This window comes from Pongo pygmaeus, chromosome 8 (genome assembly GCF_028885625.2).
Source record: "Pongo pygmaeus isolate AG05252 chromosome 8, NHGRI_mPonPyg2-v2.0_pri, whole genome shotgun sequence".
Lineage (NCBI taxonomy): Eukaryota > Metazoa > Chordata > Mammalia > Primates > Hominidae > Pongo > Pongo pygmaeus.
In genome coordinates, this window is record NC_072381.2 from 107,058,745 (window position 1) to 107,079,223 (window position 20,479).

General features: G+C 43.7%; 2 protein-coding genes across 3 annotated transcripts in view; both read right to left on the reverse strand.

Annotated features, from left to right (window-relative positions):
* Positions 1–386: 386 nt before the first annotated feature.
* On the reverse strand, positions 387–2,494 carry NPM3 (nucleophosmin/nucleoplasmin 3). The gene is made up of 6 exons (XM_054436732.1): positions 2,321–2,494; positions 1,887–1,972; positions 1,526–1,645; positions 1,318–1,411; positions 780–913; positions 387–685 (listed from the first exon to the last, which is right to left on the reverse strand). Exons 1-5 carry the CDS (start codon positions 2,436–2,438, stop codon positions 789–791), a joined length of 543 nt encoding a protein of 180 aa, XP_054292707.1. The 5' UTR covers positions 2,439–2,494; the 3' UTR covers positions 387–685; positions 780–788.
* A 1,002-nt stretch (positions 2,495–3,496) lies between these two features.
* The window catches only part of OGA (O-GlcNAcase), a 34,775-nt gene continuing 17,792 nt past the window's right edge, over positions 3,497–20,479 (reverse strand). For both annotated transcript variants that reach the window (XM_063670171.1, XM_054436737.2), the window contains 9 exons: positions 19,634–19,792; positions 18,229–18,842; positions 17,366–17,540; positions 13,313–13,398; positions 12,239–12,343; positions 10,343–10,428; positions 9,885–10,077; positions 6,392–6,551; positions 3,497–5,631 (listed from right to left, as the gene is read on the reverse strand). In XM_063670171.1, coding sequence (XP_063526241.1) covers positions 5,495–5,631; positions 6,392–6,551; positions 9,885–10,077; positions 10,343–10,428; positions 12,239–12,343; positions 13,313–13,398; positions 17,366–17,540; positions 18,229–18,842; positions 19,634–19,792 — 1,715 coding nt within the window. In that variant the 3' untranslated portion in view covers positions 3,497–5,494. The remainder of the gene's footprint in view (positions 5,632–6,391; positions 6,552–9,884; positions 10,078–10,342; positions 10,429–12,238; positions 12,344–13,312; positions 13,399–17,365; positions 17,541–18,228; positions 18,843–19,633; positions 19,793–20,479) is intronic.

Genomic DNA, 20,479 nt, shown 5'->3' on the forward strand with positions numbered 1-20,479 from the left:
CTGCCCTCACAGGCCCTCTCTGGGCCAGAGCCCCTCGTAGGGCTAGGGAAGCACATTCCTCAGGCTGCCTAAGCCCGCTTATCTGCCCCCTGCCCATCAGCCTGAGTGCTGACAGAGGCCCAGACCCCTTGTTTGGATGCTGATAACCTCCTGCAATGACCCTCCCCCACCTGCAGAGACTGGGAATGGGCTGAGTGTTGGGAGGTCCCCTTCCAGCAAGGCAACTGGGGCCCAGGCCCCAGGTCCTAGCCCAGGGCCATGAGGGTAGAGGATCCCACAGTTCTCCACCCTCCCCCAGGCCCAGGGCCACCCTGGGTGCTGCCACAGTGCCACCTGGCGGTCCCTAGGGAAACATCACCCAGCACAGGAAGAAGCCACACAAGAGCTGCAAAAACTCCACACCACTTTATTTCAACCTTTGTCCAAAAATGTAAAAACTATTAAAAATGTGTAGTTCTGAGCTTCAGGCACTAACCTCCAATCCTCACAGGCAGGTGGGAAGAGAGGCCCCGGGCATGGTGCAAAATCAGAAAACCAGGGCTGTGTGGAGCACGGGCCCTCTCCTAGCACCAAAGACCCAAGTCCCTCCCACCCAACCCCCACCCAAGCTCTCCTCTTCAAGGAAGAAATATTTGCAATTGTTGAAACTTGTCAGGGAACAGGGTGCATGGCGCATGGAGCTGACCTGAAAAGAGGAAACAAGGAATCAGCATCTAGGCCCTCACCTGCTTCCCCTGCCCCTTCCCAGAGCCTGCTGGGCACTTCTCCCTGCAACTCACCAAGGAGGGCTAGGGCCTGCCCCCCTGCTTTTTGGCAGGAAGGATGGGGCACAGCTCAGCTTCTTCCTCATCACTGTCCTCTTCCTCTTCCTCTTCCTCGCTCTCCTCCTCAGAAACATCATTGCTCATCGTAACTGGTGGACACACAAGCAGTCGAAGGATGGGGTGTTAAGACCAGACTCTTTCACACCGCATGCCATTTCTTCATGCCGTGGTGTTAGGCTTACAGGGACCCTGACCTCCCAGTGCTTATGGGCTAGGTGGGAAGAACCTCAGACCCTAAACTGGGTCACAAAGAGCCAAAGGAGTCTTCATTACTGGAGCTGGAGAAGTTGGGCCATGTTCCATGAAGGAGGTAGGCTTGAGTAGACGGAAAGGAGAGGGCATGTCATGCACAGGGCACAGCGTGGAGGGCACGCAGACCTGTACAGGGCTGCACTGGGAGATGAGGGTGGGATGGGGGCAGGAGTGAGGAGTGGGGGAAGCCTGACGGGAGAGTCTACTGGAAGCAAAGGAGAGGGCCCTCCCCTCTTCTCACCAATCTGGTGCCGCCCAGTGATCCGCACAGGGCCAGAGCCCGACTTCAGGCGGAAGGTTACAGGTGGTTGGAGCTGGAAGTCATCCAGACTGAGCTGGAAGGAAGACAAGGATGAAGGCCTGGCCCACTCCTAGCCCACCCTACACTGTAATGAGTGCTAACGTCCTCAATCCCCTCACCACCACCAAGGCAGAGCTGGGGAACTCACCATGGGTTGGCAGGACAGCTTGAGGTTGGCCACAGGGACTGCGATCTCCTGATGGTCATGGTTCCGGGCCACAACTTCTACCACATTACACTCGTCTTTGGCTCCCTCGGTGAGGCAGAGCTGGGAACGGTACACAGGGCCTCAGGGTCTCCTCAAGCGAGGGTTGACACCACAACTAAAGGCATCTACCCTAGCACCTGCCCAGCCTCAAAGGTCCCGGTTCACCTGGCCAGGAGAGCCGCCCATGCCGGGGGGTTAGGCTGAGGAGGTGTCTCCAAGTAAAGGGGATACGGGGGTTGGGTAGAGACCTATATTGCCTGCCTGGGCTTATTCATTAAAACCCCACTCCCCTGCCTCTCACCATGGTTAGTGCCAGCACGTGCTCCGCATCATCCTCTTCCTCTACCTTAAAGGTGAAGGAGCGGGTGTGGCCGGAGAGCTCACAGCCTGGTAGAAATAACAGTGAGTATGCCTGAGCGTGTGTACGGGGCTGGGCAGCGGCGGATGTCACCAACCCGCCGTCACGTGTAACCTTGGGCGGACGGGTCATTTACACGTCCACCTCCGTCTCTTCTCTCAGAACACCTGGGGCGCTCTGCCGTGGGCCGCGCCCGACACATCTGGGGCAGGGATCTCGCCGCCCCCTTCGGCTGTGCTTGCGAGGCCCCCTCTCCTGCGGGAACAGCGAAGAAGCCCTCCGCCCACACCCACGCCGTGAAAGCCTCCGCATTCCCGCCTCACATCCCTACCTCTTACCGCACCAGTACCACCCTCAGCCTCTCCCTTCCCTAATACCGAAGAAAAAACTGTCCATAGTGACCGGGGCCGGGACCCGTAGGCCCCCGACACCCCCGGCCCGCGTTCGGCTCTCCTGACTCAAAAACGCTAAGGCAGCTGCAGTGCCGGCGGCCATACTGCAAGGGCCTTCTTCAAACTCCGCCCCCGACACGCACAAAGCCGGGGACCCTCGGCCAGTTCCTGCCCCGCCCATTAAAGGAGACGCTCAGTTCTGGAAAAGAAAAGGCGCCGAGACCCCGCAGCCCTACCCGGAGCCCGCAGCTTCTGCTCATATTGTATCAATACCGAAGAGAAAGGAAGTAACATCGCAGAAGAATGGATTTGGGATTTATGTTAACATCCTTGCTCATTTCCACGACCATGAGGGTGTCCACTTCCCCAGGCTCCTCGCTCTGTGTCGGAAGAGTGTCTCCCACTCTTCCAACCCAGGGTAAGCTTTCGTTAAAGGAGGTATAGATACAAAAATATAAACCCTTCTTACTCCTCCCAGCAAAAGTGGGGTTCAGGGCAGTGATTTTCTGCCACAAGCAAAGGAAATGCACTCAGATTGTCTTTGCCTCAAGAGAGCCGAGGAGCCTTAGGAATTTCCATCCCAACACGTCTGTCCTGTCTGTCCTCTCGGCTAAGCCTCTCTTAGATATTCTTCCTGCTCTAAAGACCCCGCAATTTGCTATGCCTTCACTGAGACTTAGCTGCTCGCACTTGCTAGCAGAGGACTAGTTAGCTCATGTGTGTTGCTGTTCCTGGCCCACCCACGCTTTCTGAGCTTTTAATTCCAAATCATCCAGGAGTATCTTTGCGCCCTGGATTATTTTGTCAGTTTATGCTACTCGCGCCTTCTTTCGCCTTTTAAGAATCAGGCAAACTGTGTGCTTTCTATCCTAATAGATGGCAAAAACTCAAACTAGAGGCCCTATTTCACATCAAGATTATAACTGTGCCAAGAGGGTGGGGTGGCTTGGCTAAGAACTAGTCTACTTTTCTTAGCTCTTGCCTTAAGGAAAATCTGGAAGTCTTACTGGTGATGGAGGTAGGGGAGGGCTGCCTTCAAGATCCAATCTCTTAACTTGGAACAGCTGTGGAGAGGAGGCATACCTGCTTGCAGGTGAGGCATGAAAGAGGAGAAAAGGTAGGGGGCAGACAGGAAATAGATTCACACAATACAACACGACAAGCATTCACTTCAAGTTTTATTTTGCCTCTTGCATGGTCTTTTACAGTTCGTTTTCTACAGGAACTGAGCTCTGATCTAAACAATCAATAAAAATGTCATTCCAACCTTAATATTCATAACCAGGAAACAGCATAGCACTTCATGATCCTAGAGTGATGAAAGCAAGACCAGGGCATCTGTTTCACAGTCACCTGTGACCAGACCAGCCAACATGATTACTAAAAGCCAAGATAAAACCAAAAGTAAACTTGCTAAAAAATTCTGATTCCATGAGGTTAACTCTGAAATCCTCCAAACAAAATGCTAGAATTGTCCACTAGTGTTAAGACGAGAAAACTGAGGAAAACGCAGCTGTCTTACTATCTAGTAAGAGTCTTCCCTTCATCTCAAGCCCTCAAAAATGCAAACTTGGTTCCAGCTTTACAACATACCATATCCTTTTATCGGTTAAAGGTTTCTAACCTAAAAACCTTCTCTCCTTTCTTCTCACCTATTTAGTGCATACTCAAAGGCTTTGGTTGGAAGTCACTAGGTACCACTAGGTACAATGCTTTAGGGCTGTCTCAAAGCCCACACTGGTGGAGTTCTGTGAAAGAAAACTGAAGTTTCTTTCTCTTTACCCCTCTCCCCTCAGCTCAAAGTTAAAACAGCTGATGCAAAACTACAGAGAAGCAAGATAACAAAATACTGTTATGAATCTATGGAGAAATCAGCCAGCCATGATGAAAAAATGAGTCCTGCAGACTATCTGCCAGCTTCATGCTCAGAACCCTTAAAAACCAGAATCTAAATTAAAATACATGAAGCTTTCACAATCTGGTTAAAGGAAAAAGGTAACTGTAAATAACTGGTTAAAGTGTGCTCATTCTTTCAGAAATTAGATACAAACATGCAAGAATTAAAGACTGATTTAATAAAATCAGTAGTAACAGGTCTTGAGATTAAAACAACTGACCTGAGGGCAAATGGGACCCATCGGTCCCTGAACCCTACCTGACATGTCAAATCCAACATTTCACATGCTGACCTAATATTGAGGTTAATTTCCAGAAGTAACTGCACTTTTCAACAGATTAAGTCCTACAAAATTAGGCTCTCGTACCCCAAATGGTCATGGCCTACGCCTAGGTGGGAGGCACTTTAAAAATAATAAAACTTCAAAAAAAACCAAAAACAACCCCAAACCCAAAGACAAAAGTAAAGAAAATCCACTTTTCACTGGTTTACATTATTCAAAGTGCCATTCTGAACCAACACCCTTTCATTTATAGAGAAAAAAAATTTACAAAAACAGTAAACACAAAGGATAGTCAGGTTACAGCTAGTTTATATACAAAAAAATTTACAAGTTTGTCAATTGTAGGCTTTTGCCACAAACAAATGCACATTTGTCCCTACAAAGTACAACATGCCTGAACCAACAGTCATTACAGGAGACAATTGGCCACGGCTTTACAAAAAGCAGAATAACTGCCCCAAATTGAAATTATTTTTTCAGCTTAAACTAATGCCACAACCATCCCACTTGGAATCACTCCACCCTGACACTTCTGAAACCCACTCTTTCTTTCTTTCATCTCTGCCATGTCCCCAAAGACTGAGAGACATTTCACTCAATAAACCAAGGAAGATGACAGATGTTATTTTGATTACTCTCAGGTGAGAAACACAACCACACTGGATGCAGGAAATAGTGCTGACTACATTTATTGAAGACTCTCTCCCTGTATAAGCCCATGTAAAAGGTCTCAGCACCTAACACGACTCAAAAAGGAAGCCCACATCTCTCTTTCATACAGGATTTGCTGCAATACTATATTCTTCCAACCAGTGAGTAGTCTGAAAGTGTGATGGGTGAGTTTTACATAGTCTTCTTTGTTTCGAATCCAATTGGCTGATTTGTTACCACTCTAGAGGCTGAACTGTATGAAGACCTCAACTACCACTCACAAGGTGCAGTTAAGAGACTTTTGGACAGTTCACAGTGTCAACAAATGTCACAGGCTCCGACCAAGTATAACCACATCCTTTGGAAATCCTTCCATTTTGGCAATTTCAAAACATCCTAACTTGCTGTAAAATTCCAGAATTCTTTTATCATCTGGTCTCACTTCACAGAAAGCTCCCCGGGAGCCTAGAAATAAAACAAATATTCAAAACATAAATAAGTCACTTAATTAGTATAATTATAGATATAAAACTATAATCTTCGATATGGTTAATATAAACAGGGCTTGTCTATCCTACATTTCACACAATTAAAAAAATTCATATTCAAAAAATTCAATAATGAGTGGCGTGAGAGCCACTGCACCCAGCTTCCCCCCAACCCGAGACAGAATCTTGCTCTGTTGGGAGTGCGGTGGCAAGATCATGGCTCACTGCAACCTCCGCCTCCCGGCTTCAAGCAAGTCTCCTGCCTCAGCCTCCCAAGTAGCTGGGATTACAGGCGCCTGCCACCACTCTTAGTAGAGACAGGGTTTCACCATGTTAGCCAGGCTGGTCTCGATCTCTTGACCTCGTGATCCGCCCACCTCAGCCTCCCAAAGTGCTGCGTGAGCCACCGCGCCCGGCCTCCTTTTTTTTTTTTTAAATTAGGTAGAGATAGGGTCTCAGCTGTATTGCCCAGGCTGGTCTCAAACTCGTGGACTCAAGTGATCCTCCCACTTCGGCCTCCCGAAGTGCTAGGATTATGAGCCACTAAGCCCAACCAGCATTTCTCAATTATTAATACGCATGCAATTCTTCACCACTAATTAATTCAGAAACCAAATCATAAAAGGTGGGAAAAGCAGTGTAAATTTACAATTCACTTCTTTCCTTTTATATCCAAAAATATATAGTTCTTTCCCTATCTTGCCCAAATACCACCAACTCCACAAATATGTACTCACCATTAGCCTTCAGTGAAGACAGGAGGCAAGCCATCATGCTTTTGGCCACACTTGGGTCAGTTACTTTTTTGTGAATGTCCATCTTTATCAGAGAAGGGAAATTAGCAAGGAAAGTTTCTGGCAGTACTTCCTGTTCTTCATGGAAACTCAACATTATTTTCTGGAAAAATTAGAATCTTTTGACTTTCACAATAGATATGCATTGGATATCTAACCCAACTACAGAACTTAGCAACAAGAAAGCAATATTTAATAACTCTTCCAGTCACTATGTAAGTTATCTCACACAGGATTATCCTATAATTCTAGCTGAAGCATTTTCACTTTCTTTTTTTGAGACAGGATCTCCTTCTGTTGGCCAGGCTGGAGAGGGGCAGGCATTCTCTCTAGCGTGCGCGTGCGCAACTCTCTCTCTCTTTCCCCACTTATATCATCAGGGCTGGTCTCGAATTCCTGGGCTCAAGTGATCCTTCTATCTCGGCCTCCTGAAGTGCTAGAATTACAGGTGTGTGCCGCTGCGCTTGGCCACCGTTTTCACTTTTAAAAAGCTTGGGCCAGAGATTGAGACCATCCTGGCTAACACAATGAAACCCTGTCTCTACTAAAAAAAATACAAAAAATTAGCAGGTCGTGTTGGCAGGCACCTGTAGTTGCAGCTACTTAGGAGGCTGAGGCAGGAGAATGGCGTAAACCCAGGAGGCGGAGCCTGCAGTGAGCTGAGATGGCGCCACCGCACTCCAGCCTGGGCAACAGAGCGAGACTCCGTCTCAAAAAAAAAAAAAAAATGGTTTGGGTCAGGCCTAGTCGCTCACGCCTGTAATCCTAGCACTTTGGGAGGCTGAGGCAGGCAGACTGCCTGAGCTCAGGAGTTTGTGATCAGCCTGGGCAACAAAGTAAAACTCTGTCTCTACTAAAAACATAAAAAATTAGCCAGGCATGGCGGCATGCGCCTGTAGTCCCAGCAACTCAGGAAGCTGAGGCAGGAGAATTGCTTGAACCCGGGAGGCAGAGGTTGCAGTAGGCTGAGATCCTGCCACTGCACTCCAGCCTGGGCAGAAAAAAAAAAAAAAAGGTTTGTCTGGCCAGGCGTGGTGGCTCACTCACACTTGTAATCCCAGAACTTTGGGAGGCTGAGACAGGTGAATCACAAGGTCAGGAGTTTGAGACCAGCCTGGCCAACATCGTGAAACCCCGTCTCTAGTAAAAATACAAAAATTGGCTGGGCCTAGTGGTGGGCACCTGTAATCCCGGCTACTCGGGAGGCTGAGGCAGGACAATCACTTGAACCTGGGAGACGGAGGTTGCAGTGAACCGAGATCGTGCACCCCAGGCGACAGAGGGAAACTCCGTCTCAAAAAAAAAAAAAAGTCTAAATGCTATGTGGTATTGGATCCTGGAACAGGAAAAGGACATTAGCAGAAAAAACTGGTGAATAAAGTTTGGTGTCTGATTAATAATATACCCATGTTGGTTACTTAGACTTCACAAATACAGAAAATGGATAAGAAGTATACAGAAACTCTGTTTTAACTCTGCAACTTTTCTGTAAATCCAAAATCATTTAAAATACATAAAATATTTTAAATTAACTTATTCCTTACACAAAAATGTGTAAATTTTATGTTATTTATATTTTACCACAATTTTAAAAAAGTTCTTATGCTGAAAAGTGTCAGATGTGGAACAGCAATACATCAGCAGCTCAATCACCAGCATAGTGTCAATGTAATCCCAAGTAAGCGAGGCAACACCAAACCAGCCTTTTGTTACACAGCCATGTGACTAACGGCAGAAGGTAAAATATAGAAATAAACTATGAAGAAAATGAGGCCAGGCGCGGTGGCTCACGCCTATAATCCCAGCACTTTGGGAGGCTGAGGAGGGCGGATCACCTGAGGTCGGGAGTTCAAGACCAGCCTGACCAACATGGAGAAACGCCGTCTCTATTAAAAATATAAGATTATCCGGGCGTGGTGGCACATGCCTGTCATCTCAGCTACTCGAGAGGCTGAAGTAGGAGAACTGCTTGAACCTGAGAGGTGGAGGTTGCAGTGAGCCAAGATTGGGTCATTGCACTCCAGCCTGGGCAACAAGAGCGAGACTCCATCTCAAAAAAATAAATAAATAAAAAGACTATGAATACTCTGGTGTGGTGGAGACAGGTAGAGAATTTTAGAAAAGGAGATGAGAAACAATATAGGAGAAAAGAAAAAAGTATCACAAGTAGGGGTCCAAATATCTTATTTACTGTGCATAAAAACTATCCTCAAGAAGGATCTAAAAAATGCATATACCGGCCAGGCACAGTGGCTCATGCTTGTAATCCTGGCACTATGGGAGGCCGCGGCAGGCGGACTGCCTGAGCTTAGGACTTTGAGACCAGCCTGGGCAACATGGCAAAACCCCATCTCTACAAAAAAAAATACAAAAAAGTTAGCTGGTGCGTAGTGCCTTGCACCTGTAGTCCCAGCTACTTGCAGGGCTGATGCAAGAGGATAACTTCAGCCTGGGAGGTCAAGGCTGCAGTGAGCCATGTTTGTGCTATTGCATTCCTGGATGACAAGGTGAGACACTGTCTCAAAACAACAACATATACTGATGTATAAACCAAAATAATCATATAATGTGTTGGCCAACATGGGGCATAAAACTTTTTCGGAGATGAAAAATGTATTTAAGTTGGGACAGGACAGACTTATTAAGAAGTGCTCCTATCACAAAGTAGACTCTCAAGAGAAGCTCACTCTTATTTTTACATCACAGTGTAGAATGCATTATTCAGAAGGCAAGTTATTAACCTTCTGACAAACCACCAAATAGATTTAAATTACTTAAGTTGTCCTGAGTACTCAACAAAACAACCATAATATCTTTTTTTTTTTTTTTTTTTGAGACAGAGTTTCACTCTGCTGCCCCGGCTGGAGTGCAGTGGCGCAATCTCAGCTCACTGCAACCTCCGCCTCCTGGGTTCAAGCAATTCTCCTGCTTCAGCCTCTTGAGTAGCGGGGATTACAGGTGCCCGCCACCACACCCAGCTAATTTTTTTTTTGTATTTTTAGTAGAGATGGAGTTTCACCACGTTGGCCGGGCAGGTCTTGAACTCCTGACTTCAGGTGATACACCCACCTTGGCCTCCCAAAGTGCTGGGATTACAGGCACGAGCCACCGTGCCTGACCAAGACCACAACATCTTTAAGTATGAAACTTTAAAACAAAGAGGAAAAAAATGTTCTTTGTCTTTATTGTGTTTTCACCTGAAGAAATATTACAACAGTACTCCCAAATAAAAAATTGTCCCAATATTGGGGAAACAGTGAAAAATGTCATGTTAAGAATAAGCCATAAGAATTCTTTCTGCAAGAAAATTAATTTAGAAAGCACTAAGATTTTATGATGTATCTATGTACTTTTCCATTTTAGTAAGAACTTTAATAAAAAATAAAAATAAATAAAAAAGACTGTTACCATATATAATTCTTAACCTGTGTATTACCTCAGCCTCAGAGAGTTCCTTGTCACCATTTGGCTTGGTATACTTCTCCTGCATGAAGGGTATCCAGGAAATTTTACATTTTTTAATAAAGGGGGTCACATCTACAGTGCCCAAGGCATAACCACATATGCCATCTTCATCTTCTAGGACAAAGCAGTAATCCAGGCTGAGGGAAAGCAGCCCTCCTACTAACCTGCTCGGAAGGAAAGAGGCCACAGTAAACTTTTAAGTTGCTAATATAAAATTCAGACTTCAGTGATGCAAGACCCACTGTACTTGAATGAACTTACGGAAGCTACATTTGGTGTAAGAAACTAGAAATGCACACATATTCAGATTTTACTAAAGCCAAAGTGGGATTTAAAATAAATAAATATATTTGCAGTCATCACCTCCCCTCAACCTGATAAGCCTCGCTATGAAAGGTCTACTCTCAAATCCAAATACTTATCACATACTTGTCTCCAATAAGATCAGGCTGACTTTGAAAGGGTAAACCCACTCCATCGTCATACATTTCTCTGCAAATCTTGTACACGGATGCCTGAAAATATAATGTAGTTAAGCAACACATCAAGAAAAATGGCAGCAGAATCCAACAATATAACTCACAAGTCAGTCTGGGGAGGGAGTAACAAAATGGCCTATCAGAAACATCAGAAATATCACCTCTTCTTTGTAAATATTTATTCATTGAGTCAGATTTGTAAAACCAGCAAAAAACAGCAAGGTTTTAAGAATACTGAGAATTGGCTTTTGCAGAGGATGGTTTTTGTTTTTGTTTTTTGAGAGAGTCTTGCTGTCACCAGGCTGGAGTGCAGTGGTGCAATCTCGGCTCACTGAGGCCTCCACCTCCTGGGTTCAAGCAATTCTCCTGTCTCAGCTTCCTGAGTAGCTAAGATTACAGGTGCGTGTCACTACACCCAGCTAATTTTTTTATTTTTAGTAGAGACGGGGTTTCACCATGTTGGTCAGGATGGTCTCGATCTCCTGACCTCGTGATCCACCTGCCTCAGCCTTCCAAAGTGCTGGTATTACAGGGTGAGCCACTGCGCCCAGCCTGCAGAGGATGATTTTTGATAGTAAGTTGTAGATTCAAAGGCCAGCAAACCTTGAGGTATAGTCTCTTGACTTTCTATATATTAAGGATACTTCTAAAACGTTTAAACCTGTCACTGCCTTTATTTTTTTATTTTTGAGATGGAGTCTCATGCTGTTGCTCAGGCTGCACTTGCACGATCTCGGCTCACTACAACTTCCACCTCCTGGGTTCAAGTGATTCTTCTGCCTCAGCCTCCCAATTCGCTGGGATTACAGGCATGCGCCACCGTACCCTTTTTTTTTTTTTTGAGATGGAGTCTCAATCTGTCGCCTAGGCTGGAGTGCAATGGCACGATCTTGGCTCACTGCAACCTCCGCCTCTCAGGCTCAAGTAATTCTCCGGCCTCAGCCTCCAGAGTAGCTGGGATTACAGGCACCCGCCACCACGCCCAGCTAATTTATTATTATTTTTTATTATTATTTATTTATTTTTTTTGAGACAGAGTCTCACTCTGTCGCCCCAGGCTGGAGTGCAGTGGCACGATCTCGGCTCACTGCAAGCTCTGCCTCCCGGGTTCAAGCCATTGTCTGGCCTCAGCCTCCCGAGTAGCTGGGACTACAGGCACCCACCACCGCACCCAGCTAATTTTTTTTTGTATTTTTAGTAGAGACGGGGTTTCACCATGGTCTCGATCTCCTGACCTCGTGATCCGCCTGCCTCGGCCTCCCAAAGTGCTGAGATTACAGGCGTGAGCCACCAAGCCCGGCCTATTTGTATTTTTAATAGAGACAGGGTTTCACCATGTTGGCCAGGCTGGTCTCGAACTCCTGACCTCAGGTGATTTGCCCACCTCGGCCTCCCAAAGTGCTGGGATTACAGACCTGAGCCACCGCGCCTGGCCCTGTTACTGTCTTTAAACAGTCTTGCTTTTTTTCTTTAGCTGATTGTCAACAGCCTGTAGGTACTTCACAATTGAAAGAATATTACAGAACACCAATATATTACAGAAAATTAGTCTAAGGACAACACGTCATTTAGACACAATAACTATTTTGTAACTCCAACTCTGAATACATTTCATCTGACTTTCTCAAGGGAGAAATTAAAGAACTTGGTACAAGATGTTAAAAGTCTAAACTCCTTAGATTTTTCCTTAAATTTCTCAAGATACATTGAATGTTTTAATGAACTTTCTCCATCTAAAGTTTGCAGTTTTAAGACAGAAGGATTCTTTTAACCAGTGAGTTAAAAGGTTAAGTTTTAAGTGTGCACCATACCCACACACCAAGTTGGTAGGTAGAGAGACAATTACCTCATCTTTAGGAAAATAAGGTCTGATAGTATAAACTTTGGAGGTAGGAGTCAGTGGAGGTGGCTGAAAAAAGAGATCATTTGCCCCATCAATTGGCAGCAAACGCTGTGGGAAGAAAAAAAAGGAGATGGATTAGTGTGGGGAAGGTATCCATTTTTTTAAATGGGTGTGCACTGCAGATTACCAACTTATATTAACTGGCTACTGCAGGCAGACCTAAAGAAGAGGGGTGTACTATGCTTTACTAATAGAAATACCTCTTTGCTGGGGGAGGGGAGTGCTTCTGAATAGAAATTACCCACTCTGAGTTACAGCTTTAGTGGCATATTAATGGGGATTTAAATTTACAGTAAAAACAAAAACAAAAACAAAAACAAACCTATTCCAATTATGACAAATCTATTTTTTTTTAAAACCTATCTTAGATAGACCATCTCCCTACGATAAGATGGCAGAACAGAATGTCAGGAGGAGAGGTTTGGTCTGAAGAGGGTTATCTGTCCAGGAGACGCTTTATCCCCAAAGCAATGCGCTTCAGTTTGCTGTGCGCAGCAGAGCACCTGTTGGGGGGAGAAAAGTAGAGCACCTAGAAAGTCCATGAACAAATTCCAGCAGCAAAAAAACTTCGTATTTTGTTCATATTTTCAGCAATGGACAATTCTTTCAAGCACATTATATTTATAAAATAATTGGATAAATATCCAAAAGCTCTTTCACCATTTATTTGCAGAATTACTATTTTTTGTTCATGGAGTTTCCACTGGCAGACAAGCATGCGCGCATTGTGCATTGCGGGCGCAGATTAAAATGCTGTGCGACCTGCAAAGAAACAATGTGAAGTGTATACCTAGAGCCGCTGCGCTTCGCAGGCGCGGGGGGGATTGGCAGCATCTCCTTCAGAAATTACTGTGAAAGAGGAGGAAAATTTGATTTAAAAATCCAGCTATGTAACTAAATTGAATTTGGGACTAGAAAGCCTTCGGCAGACCAATCCTTCCAGCCATCTGATGCGCAACATAAGGTTTCTCATAAAACAAAGAAAATGTCAATTCAGTTGTGAATTCATATTGATACCTGGAACTCTCCTGCTAGACCACCTCTAAAGGCCCAGGGTTCTTGGTCTCCAATTAAGAATTGTGCTGAAGAATGACTACGACACCCTGTTGAGATCAGATCCAAGCGGAGAACGTTACGAGAAAGGGGATTTCCTGGGGTCTCAAATGTCCAACAAACTGACAAACACTTCGTGGAAATAGCTCTCTAACAATAATCAGGGTTTCAGGGCAAGGCTATGATAATAATTATTATTTTTAAAAATGTTAACGGCATTTCAATACTAATGTTCCTTCCTCCAATTAATGAATAATCAGTATTATCAGTTCTACTCTTTAATTACTGGAAGGAAAGTAAGTCCCAAGTTTGTCTGGGTCAACTTTATATATTCCCTAGATATTATACAAATCAAGCTAGCTGCTTGCTCTGTCATAAAATTATAGTAACTATAAACTAAAATGACTGATAGATAATTAGACACTTTATTATCACAGCCCATGAAGGAATTAAACCTGTCTGAAGTCACATTTTACATTTTGAGGAAGGGTACAGGTAAGGGAAAAGGGCGGGGGAGGAGGATTAATCTTGTCAGAAAACTAAGGTCAGTAGAATAAAATACAAGAAATTAAGTTGACAAAATAACGTAATGAGAAAAATTTTTTTGGCCAAAAACAATTCAAAATCAGACTTGGCTAATAATACCAGTCTGACAGATTCTGAGAACTAAGGAGAGCCAATTGATGTTATTTTGCCCAGAGCTAAATATACTTTTCTTAAAAGTATGACAGCATCTGGTTCCTCTGACCAGCCATTATAATCTTTGCAATACACTGAACATACACATGGAATACAGAAGTCACTATTTAAGGTCACCAGTTAACTAACGTAATAGGCAATAACGCTAGCTAACAGTAAGACATAAAGGCAAATGTTTGAAGGCCAAATCAAAATCATTTGCCTAGTCTTCTGACAAGATAAAGCAGCGCAATATAGTTCTTTTCCATTGGAAGACAGCATTCTACCTCCTGTTCAAGTTAACAGTCTCATCAGTACAAGATATAGTGTGCTAGTCAGACAGTCCCAAAGCAAACCAATTTTTTGTTAACAATTCAGGCCCATTAAGAGATTGTATCTGGTTTGTCGTTTTTCAAGGGTAGGGGTACTTTTAAAAAACATAAAATGTAGTATTTGTAAAATAAATATGAAACAGGGTCAAAATTTAGACTATAAGAGAACCTGTCCCATTCTGTAACTCAGTGTAATTTACACTGCAGGAAAAAAACTATACCTCTCAAACTTTAAGATCAGCCAATTTCCCCTACCCCCTACTTTGAGACTACAACATAACTAGCACTTCCAACTATTACAATAAAAAGCTGCATGTACGAAGAGCTGTGTAAATGAAAACATGGTTAATGCCTCAGTCGCTGCGCAAACGTGACTTCAGTTCATGTCTACCGCCCTTAAATCTACCTGAGCTACCTCACAGATAGAACCTTGCAATTTAAACTAATTAATCATGACGCGCTGTGAACATCTGCCGCTGTCCATCCAATAGTAGTAGACACTTGTGCTGAGGATTCTCCCATCTGTACACAATGGGGAAGAAGATAATAGAAGTCATTAGTAATCAAAAGTACTGCATAGCCACATTGTTTAAAGGACTGAATGCCAGCTGGACTGGAGAGAGGAGGAAAAGGAAGGGTTCCAATCAGTAAACCCCTGAAATTACTACAGAACCAAGAAAATACTCTCCCTGTCGTGAGCTTTTGTAAAGCTATGTGGATATGAAGATAATTATTTAAAACTTCTAAGATGTTATAAGGGGTGTCCAATCTTTTGGCTTCCCTGGGCCACACTGGAAGAACTATCTTGGGCCACACATAAAATACACTAATGATAGCTGATGAGCTTAAAAAAATAAAAAATAAATAAAAAATTAAAAAACTCACAATGTTTTAAAAAAGTTTACAAACTTGTGTTGAGCCACAGGTTGGACAAGCTTGCTCTAAGAGCTTGGGATTGTGTAAGAGGTATCTATATAATTTTGGAAAGCTACCACCATAAATGCTTAGTGCAGAGATAAACCCTGAGAAAAGAAAGAAACAATACTGTGTATCATCAAGAATTTAACTTTTAATAATTCTTAAATTAAAAACTGAATATCAAATGTTTTCTGTAATACACTTCAAGCTCAATAATCCAGATTTCAGGTTCAAAATTCCTAAGGGCCTTAGAAACTTAAGTTTAAATCCCTGTAAGAATTAATTATAAGAACCTGAGCAGAAACCTGGAAGGCAAATGTTGTCATCCAGCAACCAATATTGAGGTCTCTTGAGCCTAAGGGTAGATGTCTCCCACGTACAGGACCTATACAGAGCCTCCCCACCCCACCACAAGATGAAGTCTCACTCTGTCACCCAGGATGGAGTGCAGTGACACAATCTCGGCTCACTGCAACCTCCACCTGCTGGGTTCAAGTGATTCTTCTGCCTCAGACTCCCAAGCAGCTGGGACTACAGGCATGTGCCACTACGCCCAGCTAATTTTTGTATTTTTAGTAGAGATGGGGTTTCACCACATTGGCCAGGCTGGTCTCAAACTCCTGACCTCGTGGTCTGCCCCGCCTAGGCCTCCCTAAGTGCTGGGACTACAGGTTTGAGCCGCTGCGCGCGGCCAATATTTCCTTTATTTATTTTTTTGAGATGGAGTCTCCCTCTGTCGCCCAGGCTGGAGTGCAGTGGTGTGCTCTCAGCTCACTACAACCTCTGCCTCCTGAGTTCAAGCAATTCTCCTGCCTCAGCCTCTCAAGTAGCTGGGATTACAGGCATGCGCCACCATGCCTGGCTAATTTTTTTATTTTTTTAGTAGAGACAGGGTTTCACCATGTTGGCCAGGCTGGTCTCGAACTCCTGACCTCAAGTGATCCGCCCGCCTCAGCCACCAAGAGCGCTGGGATTACAGGGGTGAGCAACCGCGCCCGAAGCTATACAGAGCCTTTTAACATGAGGTCAAAATCCTCTCTTCTACGTGTTATATACAGCAATCCAAAAAAAGTTACGTATTTTCAAATTCACAATCAGAGACTCTACTTTTAGTAGCTAATTAGTTGTATCACAGGGAAACTTTTTTTTTAAAAATATTTAAGAGCTCAAAGGTATACAGGCAGAAACTGGAAAATCTCACTACTACTTTTTATTCTAAGCTCACGGTGTTTCAGATATCTATTTCACAACCAAGACCATGAAACCCATCATAGTATTTGTGACTACTATGAAAACTATGACATGTCAGTCAGCCTTGCTGCCTGCTGTGTGCTGTATATAAGTCCATTACATATTCCTTATAGCTGGATTGAAAACCTGAAAATGAAATGAAGTCCCTAGAGAAACTTGGCCATGCTGGTGCTTTTTACCAAGTTTGACAATTAAAAAAAAAAAAAAAATCAGTGTTCAAAGGAGACATACAAAAGTCCACTTAATGTAGCAGAGATGTTTAGGGGATTACAATTTCTATCCCCTGGTAAAACCAATACTTGGTAGAAGGATAAAGACAAAGCCACGTGAAATAATACTAAATAGCACCAGAATAGCCTTACACTAAAGCTCGCATGCGCACAGGGCTGGGAGGATGGCTTCCTCTTGCCAGGCCCCTTAGGTCATTTCAGCAATTGTTCTGTTAAACATAGCATTAATGTTATCAAGACACAGCAAGCAGCAGAAAGCTTATGGAGTCACATTTCATAGTGTCTCATCTCCAAATCAGATAAAAGTGGTATACAGGGTTCCATCCAGAAAGCATTCAGTCAGAGCAAGTTAAAGTCAGTACTTTCTAACATACTTTTAATATACTTATGCTGAATTAGCCCAAGGGAGAAAAATTAATGTGCTTGATGTATTTACTAAGACTTGCATCTCAAGTCTTCAATAATGCCTATTTTTGAAAGAAACCTAGGCAACGAATTGAAAAGACTTGGAAATGTGCCAATTCCCTAAATGTTTTTCTCCCTGTGGGATAATTTTTTTTAAAGGGACAATATATTTGAGGAGAAGAGATTATTCCTGGTGCACCTACCTAACCACTGTACAAAAGACTTCACCATAGACATTATACTCTTGATATCCCAAACATAGGAGTACATGTCATAAAGAATTGTCCTGTTGGCACAATTGGAGAGCCGAGTGAACATTCCCATCACTAGTCCACACATCTCTTCAAACTTGGCTGCTCGTGACCGCCATTCTTCAATCTATTGAAGATCAATAAAAAGACTAAAAAAACTGCAAGCTTAACAAAATAATCTGAGACACAGTTACACATTAAGCTGCTTGTGTTGTCAGGTACTGGCAATTTATCTTAACCATTAAAGTATCATTTTGTGTCTCCCCAAACTGACAAATATTCCTAAAATAATGACCTTTCCTCATTCTTAACTAGAAGAGCAAACTATGAAACTGAAGGTACCAGATTTAGCAGAGTCCACACATCCACTGTAAAGAACATACTTTTTTTTTTTTTTTTTTTTGAGACAGTTTCCCTCTCGTCACCCAGGCTGGAGTACAATGGCACGATCTCAGCTCACTGCAAACTCCACCTCCCGGGTTCTTCAAGTGATTCTCCTGCCTCAGCCTCCTGAGTAGCTGGGATTACAGGTGCCCGCCACCACGCCCAGCTAATTTTTGTATTTTTAGTAGAGATGGGGTTTCACCATGTTGGCCAGGCTGATCTCAAACTCCTGACCTCAGGTGATCTCCCCGCCTCTGCCTCCCAAAGTTCTGGGATTACAGGCATGAGCCATCGTACCCAGCCTAAAGAACATATTCCAAAACATGGTCAATTTTCTGTCAGTTACAGTGTACTCATTTAAGAACCTTCTCCACATTACCAGTATGGGGAACCACCCAGGCTTCAGCAGCAGGTACATTAAACATACTCACTTTTTCAGAGTCTTTTCCTTTGCAATTGACACTGACAACACTACTATTTGCTCGAAGCCATTGAAATTCCCGTAACATCTGTGCTCCTTTGGGTCCATGCTCATAAGGAAGGTAGAACAGATCAGCAAGTAACTGCAAATCCTCCAGGGTCACTGGTTCCGCAGTGTACAAAGGCTTTTCATTTGGACCTGGCACAAACTGCTCCTTGTTTGTCTGTTCATCAGTTTGCATGGGGGCAATGTCACTAATACAATCTTCTTGCATGGACATCTCTGGGGATTTTGATTCAGCTATGCTCTCTTTATCAGTGTCCATTGGTTTCAATTCCTCTGCCATTTTCGCTTCAACAATTTCACTCAGTATTTGATTGTCATTCTTGTGGTCCGTTTCTTCTTGTTTTTCCACTACCATGTCCATGGGTTCTTCATCAGGCTGTTTCTTTTCTTCTTCCTTGGTCAGAGTAGTAGGCTCACCACTCAAGGCTGCTCCCTGGCTCATAATGGGCTCCTGATAAACTGTTGTTACTACGGTTGTGGCATTTAAAGAGGGTGCTGCAACTAAAGGAGTCCCATCAACTACACTTGCTTTAGCTCCACTGTGTGCAACTTGCCTACCTAAAAAATAAATAAGTGTATAAATAAAATGGTCACAGAGATAATCAGAATTAAGAGACAGAACACATTAGACACAGAAAGATGCTTTATCATATTTGTTAAGTGGAACCTCAATTTTAGATCCAAATTAATTTGACCTCTAAGAAAAATGAGATTTCTCTATATTTACTAGGGATGCAGGAATGGAAGGGCGTGGGAGGTAATAAACATGCCAACATCTACTATTACATTCTCTTTTGAAAATTTGTGTCTAAAAACCCTTAAATTACTTCAAAAAATATGTTTTAAGAGAAATTAGCATTCCATCAAAATAAAAGCTAATATTTAAGACCAAAAGTAAGATTTAAAAATCCTTATTCTCTAGATCCCCCAATTTCATTTAATTTCACTTTGCTTAGTGGGCATAGGTAAGGCACATGACAGTGTTATTTTTTTTTGAGACAGAGTCTCGCTCTGTCACCCAGGCTGGAGTACAGTGGCGCAATCTTGGCTCACTGCAACCTCCGCCTCCCAGGTTGAGGCGACTGTCCTGCCTCAGCCTCCCAAGTAGGTGGGACCACAGGCGCATGCCACCACGCCTGGCTAATCTTTGTATTTTTAGTAGGGACAAGGTTTCACTATGTTGGCCAGGCTGGTCTCGAACTCCTGACCTCAGGTGATCCGCCTGCCTCGGCCTCCCAAAGTGCTGAGATTATAGGTGTGAGCCACCGCGCCCGGGAGACAGTGTTCTTTATTTTGTGACTCAATTATGTGATCTAACCCCCTTAACATAAAAGAATAGCCAAACTCACTGCTGTATTGATGAGGCACACCAAACTCTTGCAACCATTCTGTTAATGCTAGCTTTAGAGCCATCTGTGGACTATAGAGTACATCAGTTTCAATATCTTCATCACTGCCTTCATTTTCTAATTTTATCTGGATGGATACAGTACTATCTTCACTGTCAGCTGCAAAAAATAAAATAAAGAGCACAAAAATAGTTTTGATTACAAAAGCCTTCTGACAAGTGAGAAGAATAAATGCAACTAGTTGTCACAGTATAACCACAGAAACAAAGAACTAGAATGAGAACAAACCTTAAACATAAAAATGCAAATAAAAGCAAGACCCTTCACCGAACCATTTCATATAGGATAGTAACCTAAATGCAATGCTAAATGTAAAATATCAATTGAAATAAGAAATATAAATTTTAGTATCAGTGGAAGAGTCAATCTGAAATGTCCACTGCTTTTTGTACGAAGAAAACATTGCATAGCCTTCAGGGTCTTGTAACTTTTTTTTTTTTTTGAGATGGAGTCTCACCCTGTCACCCAGGCTGGAGTGCAGTGGCAGGATCTTGGCTCACTACAACCTCCGCCTCACAGGTTCTAGCAATTCTCCCACCTGAGCCTCCCCAGTAGCTGGGACTACAGGCCCATGCCACCATGCCCGGCTAATTTTTCTATTATTCATGAAGATGGGGTTTCACCATGTTGGCCAGACTTGTCTCGAACTCGACCTTGTGATCCGCCCGCCTGGGCCTCCCAGAGTGCTGGGATTACAAGCATGAGCCACTACACCTGACCGTAACTTCATTAATAAAGGCACTGAGGGAAAAAGAAGAGGCCAGGCACGGTGGCTCATGCCTGTAA